This window comes from Loxodonta africana, chromosome 9 (genome assembly GCF_030014295.1).
Source record: "Loxodonta africana isolate mLoxAfr1 chromosome 9, mLoxAfr1.hap2, whole genome shotgun sequence".
NCBI classification, from domain to species: domain Eukaryota; kingdom Metazoa; phylum Chordata; class Mammalia; order Proboscidea; family Elephantidae; genus Loxodonta; species Loxodonta africana.
This window is the reverse complement of record NC_087350.1, coordinates 116,296,977-116,304,045: the sequence shown is the minus strand read 5'-3', so window position 1 is coordinate 116,304,045 and position 7,069 is coordinate 116,296,977. Positions and strand designations below refer to the sequence as shown.

The window sequence follows — 7,069 nt, the reverse complement described above, 5'->3', positions numbered from 1 at the left end:
TAGATCAGGAAACAAGTTAATAAGAAAAGGAAATCACCTCCAAGTACCAGAGGAGTTCGAGGAACAAAGTAAGCTACTTAAACAGAATAAGAAATATTTAGGGAGCAGGTGTTAAAAGGAACTTTGTTGTGAAGTTAGTACTTGGCTGTAAGAGACACTAGTCCAATTACACGCTTTGCTGTACAACACCGAGATCCATGGCTCCCGCATTTCACAAGAACACTTGATACTATTCAGGCTATTGACGCGAGAGGAGCAGGCGCAAATTGTGGTTAAGTTGCTTGGTTTAATTTTTGAGCACTTGAAAAAACAATGTACAGTAGTTTGAACACTCAGTCTTTGTCAACCTCCCCGGAGGTCAAAGATTTCATTCATACATACAAAATCAGTTTACAATTTTTTTTTTTTTTTTTTGGCAATTTCATCTCAGTAACCCGTTTTCTCCTATTGCCATTGTCCCAACCATTGAAAAAGTTTACAATAATTTACATAGAAACATTTTCAAAGTGCTTAAGAATAGTGATTGTTCTCTGGGATATTTACAGGTGGCCTATACAACGTATGTACAGGTGGTATACACTATAGCACAAGTTTCATTGCTGGAATATGGCTTTCTAAGGAAAGTGCATATTTGGCCAGAGGTGGCAATACTGTCTACAAATTCAAGGGTTACAGATACTTGGTAACCACATCCAAAGCTGAAGTAGAATGTGGACAAGAATATTTACAAAAGTAGTATAAAAATGGTCAAAGACATAAGCTTGATCCACGCCAAGATATCTTGATGCTCTCCCAGACTGGAGGAAGAAAGAGACTTCAGCTGCTGGCTCGGTTACCATTCCGAAGTGTGGGATTATAGATTTAGACCTCAGAGGTCAAGACTTGTCCCAGAAGTCAAGCTAGGTCATCATCTGTGCTTACAACTGAAATCTGTGGAGAAGAAAGAGTATGGAATGACATTGGCGACCATTCCCTGGCAACAACTCCAGTCCCTAAAGTGGACCTTGCTTTTGAGTTGGTCGTTCAAGGACCAAATGAGCTTGAAAGGGACGGAAGACCGGATACCACGCAATATTGAGTTGTATCACTCATGCACTGCACTTGAACTTAACTGTATTCACTTGGTGGGGTGAGAAAACAGCATGATTGATTCTGCCTGTTCTAGTGAATGATCTTAATTCCTGGAGAAAAATGTGAAAAGACAAATGTGGACCATGAATTGGCCACAGTCCAATGTTTCACCAGAGACCTTGAGAGGGGAGTGTTCGGCAGTTGTTTTGTTCCAGCCTGTTCCTTATGCGAAAGCCAGAGGCTCCATTTGGGTTTCATCTGAAGGATAAGTGACCTACTCTACAGCGGAACGAAAAGCTTGCTATAATAGGTGGGATGTGACACTTGGCTGAGTAACACATTCGGTAATTTTGGCTAAGTGACTCTTGTCCACTAGGCTGACTTGAAGCCAACTCCTCTATGGTATGCTGTGCTAACTCACATTTAACAGTTCAAGAAGGAGCTACTTGGTTCATGCTAGGGTTTACATGTAGTTTCTATAACTGAAATATCCCAGAGTAGAGAGATGACCTTAATTTGACCTACGTGCCATTCTGTGTTGGTCAGGCACTTATCAGCTGACTTGCTTATGTTCTAACAGGTTAGACTGTCTAATTTCCAGATATTAGGTGAGGCACTGGGTGGCTTAACGGTCCCAATAGCTTCTCCTAGTGCAGGCAGCCACTCCTTACCAACAGTCACAAGCCATGGTGTAGAAAGGCATGAAGGTGACTTACTGCTGGGTACGTGTGTCCGACAGAGGCACTGTGTCTACCAATGTCTATTGAGAGATCCTCTTCGGTGGTCTTCAAGTACACAGGATTGTCAAAGTTCATACTCTTCGTGTTCTTGTGTTGCCAATTCCTCCACATCAGGTAGCCGCCTACCGCCGCCATCGCTAAGAGCACTGTAAAAAGACAGGGGTGAAGCTAGGTCTAGTTTCAGAACACACAGAACGGAGGTGTTCAAGAGTCCAAGACAAGTGACAGAAGTAAAAGCTTCACGGGAGCAGTGGCGGTCCAGTGGCAGAATTCTCACGCATTTCAGGCCGGAGACCCAGGTTCGATTCCTGGCCAACGCACCTCCTGTGCAGCCACCGCCCACCTGTCAGCAGAGGTTTGCGTGTTGTTATGATGCTGACAAGGTTTCAGCAGAGCTTCCAGATTAAGATGGACTAGGAAGAAAGGTCTGGGGATCTACTTCCAAAAATCAGCCAATAAAAACCCCGCAGATCACAACGGTCCGATTTGCAACTGATCATGCGGAGGGCACAGGACCGGAAAGCCAACTCGATGGCACCTAACAGCAACAACAAGGTTCATGTTTTATGGAGCTGGGACAACTAGGAGTCAGAATAGAGATGGGCCAACAGCTTCATAGGTTCAGACCAGCGGCTAAGTGTTACGTTATAGACTCACGCTGAGCTGGCCACACCCGTTCGGCCAAGCATGGAGTCCTGGGCTCCACCAATGGCCTACTGAATTAGAACGGCAGATGTTTCTAGAGAGCTCTTCAGGTTGTCCTGGTGTGTTGGCTAAGCTTGGAACCCAAGTACATTTAGGTCAAGAAGGCCATTATAGTGAACCACCTTATAATTTATATATCTAATAACAGCCTCACAGGTTCTTTTCCCTGGGTTTGAAAATTCTTAACTATTTTTAATTTACCCTCTACAAGTTCTAAAGCTGTCCAAGAAAGCATTTAAGCGCTTGTGTATCTACTCCGTACAAAGCATTAAACATATTTCAAAGGTGGATAGGACAGTAGTCTTTACTGAAAGGGACTTCTTATAAACTGGGGTAAGCCAGGCTAACAACCTTTCACATCCGAATTGAACATTTGTAACTGCCCGTCACTGTGCTAAGTACCACTGAAGAGAACGGTATGGACAACGTTATGGATTGAATTGTGTCCCCTCAAAATTAAGTGTTGAATTCCTGGCCCTTGTACCTGTGGGTCTGGTCTTGTTTGGAAATATTGTTTTTCTTTTCTTGTGTTAATGAGATCATACCAGCATAGGGTGAGTCCTAAGCCTAATCAGTTCTGAGTTACAAAAAGAGCAGAACAGACAGAGAGGCGCACACACGGGGAGGACAGATGCTATGTGATGATCAAGCTAAGGACCACCAAGGAAGCAAAGAACACCCAGGACTACCTACAAGGAAGGAATCAACACAGCTGAGACCCTGATTTGGACTTTTCACCCCCAGAACTATGAGAAAATTAATTTCTATTCTTACAAACCACCCTATTTGTGGTAATTCTAAAACAGCAGCACCAGGGAACTAGGGCAGAATCCTAACTCAGCGTTCCATATGGGGGAAGAAGCGAACGTAATCCGGCGTCCTAAGTGCTATGACAGCACCAGGGATCATGGGAACATTCAGGAGGGGTATCCCTCGATGAAGCGGGAATGTTCGTTTGGTATTTAAGAAGTTCTCTGGAGCCAGACAGGTAGGGAGTTCTACTTACAGAGAGGAAGGGTGGCCCAGGCAGCGGAAGTTCCCCTTGGGGGGACACTGACCTCCGACACTGCTGTGGTCACATTGATCCCTGCAGGGGAATAAAAGAAGTCAGTGTAGAAGGCTCCAAATTCAGACGTAGACAGCTACCCAACAGAGTAAGGGCCTCACGCATCTGTGCCCGTTATTGATGCTGGGTACCCACTCCAATACATACCAGGAAACATCTCTGGCCTAGAGTACTTGAGAATCACATGGCATAACAGCCATGCTCACTAATAGTATCTCTCTAACAGAAACCTTAACGAGTCAGGTCAGGCTAGGATTTGCAGGTTCTAAGCCTTTGGAGTTTAAACCTGGATTACCAATCAGTGGCAGAACCAGTAGATAAAGGCCGTATTAACTACTTAAGTGATAGCTACAAAGAGCATGGCTGTTAGTTGAGATGACCCGTCTGCAGTACAAAGCTCAGTACCTCCAGGAACTAGTCCACTAGTTGGTGAACCTTCTGTTCTGTGGGCATCTTTTATCTCACTGTACGTCACAGTAGTTGCAGTACCTGAATTATAAAAACCGAGAACCTGGTTAATGCCAGGGTTCCAGGGTGGCTAGCTGTTTAGTCCAGATGAGCCACACAATAGGGGGTTAACTTCACACCATTGGAAATAGACACGTCATTACTGAACTATGCTGTGACACTGATGTGTCAAAAATGACAGGGCAGTCTTCATGCGTACAAAGAACTCAAGATTCATGAGCCTTTGGGCAAAAAGGCCAGCATGTAGAATTTGACAATCCAAAAATATGCACAGACACACTTAATGAGCCCTCTAGACAATCTCCCAACCCACTGACCCATTGCCATCAAGTCAATTCCAACTCATAATGACACTACAGGACAGAGTAGAACTGCCCCATAGGGTTTCCAAGGCTATCATCTTTATGGAAGCAGACTGCCACATTTTTCTCCCACAGAGTGGCTGGTGGGTTCAATCCATGGACCTCTCAGTTAGCAGCTGAGCACTTAACCACTATGCAACCAGTACTCCTTGATAATGCCCCAGGCTCCTAGAAGTTTCAAGAAAAGCCCTGAAAACAGATTACCAGGCCTACCAGTCTCACCGCTGCCGAACTGTCTTGCAACTACTTTCTTAGTGAACTGAGCTTGTCCCTGCAGCAACCCATAATTAAGCGAATCCAAACCCTGCCATATGAGTTCCTCAATCACAACACGTGAGTTTAATTTGCCACTTAATACAAAGCTAAGGACAGAAGACAAAAATGCAGGTTTGGTTTAAGTGAGAGTTTAAGATAGTGTCACCCACTGAGGCTTTGGGGGTTCCTGTAACCACAGCCTTCCTTTAAGCATAATTTCAGCCCTCCCATCTTGGAGGTAAATACAAAGACTTTGTTTAATTATCTGCAAGTTGTCTAGCTCAGTGCAGTTACGGGCTTAATCGGTACAGATTAGTAGGATGCTGGTTGACACTTTAGTCACTTATAGGTGCATCTCATGTTGAGATGAGTTAAAAGGCAGGTCTTAAGTAATGGCATGCACACCTGCCATGCAGTTACAGCAGATACATTCTCAAATCTATTCCAAGAGTTGGTTAAAACAAGTCAGATTATATAGCTAGTGTCTTCCGGTATCGCCTGCTGTGTGTCCTGCTTATGGCTGAAAAGCAAAAAGCCTTACTTCGGCATTTGTGGCCATTCTCCTCTAGATTATACCCATTGGGACAGGAACAGGTGTACTTTGGAGAGTGGTCGTTAATCTGGGGTGCTGGCAGGCATAGATACTCGCATCCTCCATTCTCCATGTCTTCTTCACACCAGTTTTTACCTAGTCAGCAAAAAAAGTCCTTTCAAACAGGCATTCCAGTGTCTACTATGTACAAAGCCCTGTTCTAGACACGGAAGAGAGGAGTCCTTGTTTTCAAAGAGCTTAAACTTGCCTACTCTGTCCAGCATTCCAGTTAACCCAAGGCCAATGAAGAATAAGCATAAGGGCACAAGCAGCATACTATAAGAGAACGCCAGGTCCAAGGAGACTTCGTGGACGTAGAATACGCGTTAAGTCTGGTGTGGAAGGGGGCAGTCTGAGCACAGCCTGCCGCCTTTCCCTGTGACCCACGAATGAACCTTGTACTTTGGACCAGATGTGCTGGCCTGGCGTCTTGGACAGGATGAGCGTGGGATGACTCCCTTTCTAGAGCGTCTTGACCCAAAACACATCCCACAGCAGAAGGCATCCTATGAGCACATCTCTCCCCTCTTGCGCCGAGCACATGTCAACATTCCCAGGAACTACTTAGCTAAGCGTCTGTGTTATAGGGCACCTGGCCAGCCCCACAGCTATATCCATCCCCAGAGGAGGGGGGAACGGGGTCCTGCTCCTGTAGTACAAGAGGGGTGTGTGCAGACCATCTCTCTCCGTTGGCTGCAGAGTGAGACCCGCTGGCCATGGGGGACCGGTGCTTGCTATGGAAGCTGACCTTGCTCTGTCTCTTCTCTATGTGAGTTAGGCATTGTTCCAATCAATGCCTGCATGTGAGTCATGTCTTTCTTGGCAACCCCAACACCTGCAAACTACGGAGCAGGTTACTGTCCTCCATATAATGGAACTTCTCCTCTGGTAGTGGAAACAGGTGTCATTTGCTAGACAGGAGGCGAGGGGGCAGGTGGGAAGGAGGTGAGGGACCAGGGCTAGCACTCACTATTGGTCCATGACTTCGAGTGGAGGTTCAGAGGAGGAGAGCAAGCATGCTCTCCGGATTTATCCTGCCTCTCTCCTGCAAAATGGAAGGGAGCCCAGGTGCAGGGAAATTTGAGGGCTTTATTTAGCTAGAACCAGCCAAGGAACTTGAACAGGAGGCTGATATGACCAGGTGTGCTGGTAGATCTATGTGATCCTACATAAGGTGCAGAATGGAGGGAAAGTTTGTGGCACAAAAGCTACTTTGGAGACTAGTGCAATTGTCTCAGCAAGCGGAAACGAAGGAAAAGGGATATAGAATAGAAGGAAACAAAAGCTCAACACTGAGGATCGGGAGGGAACATAAAAGATGAAGTTCTGAAGCCATTTTATTGGGAAAATGGAAATAAAAGACACCAGACTCCAAGTTGGAAGTGTCTCAGGTAGGGTACAGAAGAACAAAAGTTTCATTTTAGGGAAAGTTGAGTTAGTAAAGAGTTATGGGCACCCAGCAGGCACCGCGTCATGCTGTTGCCTCTTAAGTAGCCATTGAAAACCATGTTACCTGATGGCTGTACAAGTTCATGATAGACAATGATGTCTTGGGCATCGTTAAGGTTGTTAACCAGAGTGGCCAGCTCCGATCCGGTGAATTTATTGGCACCATAAACTGCTTCGTTTTCCCCATCTATCCAGTAGACACGATCCTAAAACAGAACCCCCAAATTAGCATGTACACCAAAGATAAAACACAAGTCGATATCAAAGGTCATCATGTACTGGCCATATAATGGACCATGTTTATCTAATGTCGGCCTGAGACATCAGATGTAAGACAGCAACAAGAAGCAAGTCCAGGTTT

The 7,069-nt window shown here is 45.4% G+C and overlaps 1 protein-coding gene across 5 annotated transcripts in view; it reads right to left on the bottom strand.

The window, feature by feature from the left end:
- Window positions 1-249: 249 nt before the first annotated feature.
- The window catches only part of VLDLR (very low density lipoprotein receptor), a 46,834-nt gene continuing 40,014 nt past the window's right edge, over window positions 250-7,069 (bottom strand). For 3 of the 5 annotated variants that reach the window (XM_023539437.2, XM_064290575.1, XM_003420479.4), the window contains 6 exons: window positions 6,773-6,914; window positions 5,209-5,355; window positions 3,988-4,071; window positions 3,523-3,603; window positions 1,788-1,957; window positions 250-930 (listed from right to left, as the gene is read on the bottom strand). In XM_023539437.2, the coding sequence (XP_023395205.2) occupies window positions 895-930; window positions 1,788-1,957; window positions 3,523-3,603; window positions 3,988-4,071; window positions 5,209-5,355; window positions 6,773-6,914 (660 nt within the window). In that variant the 3' untranslated portion in view covers window positions 250-894. The remainder of the gene's footprint in view (window positions 931-1,787; window positions 1,958-3,522; window positions 3,604-3,987; window positions 4,072-5,208; window positions 5,356-6,772; window positions 6,915-7,069) is intronic. The other 2 variants (XM_064290576.1, XM_003420480.4) reach the window with 1 other exon arrangement.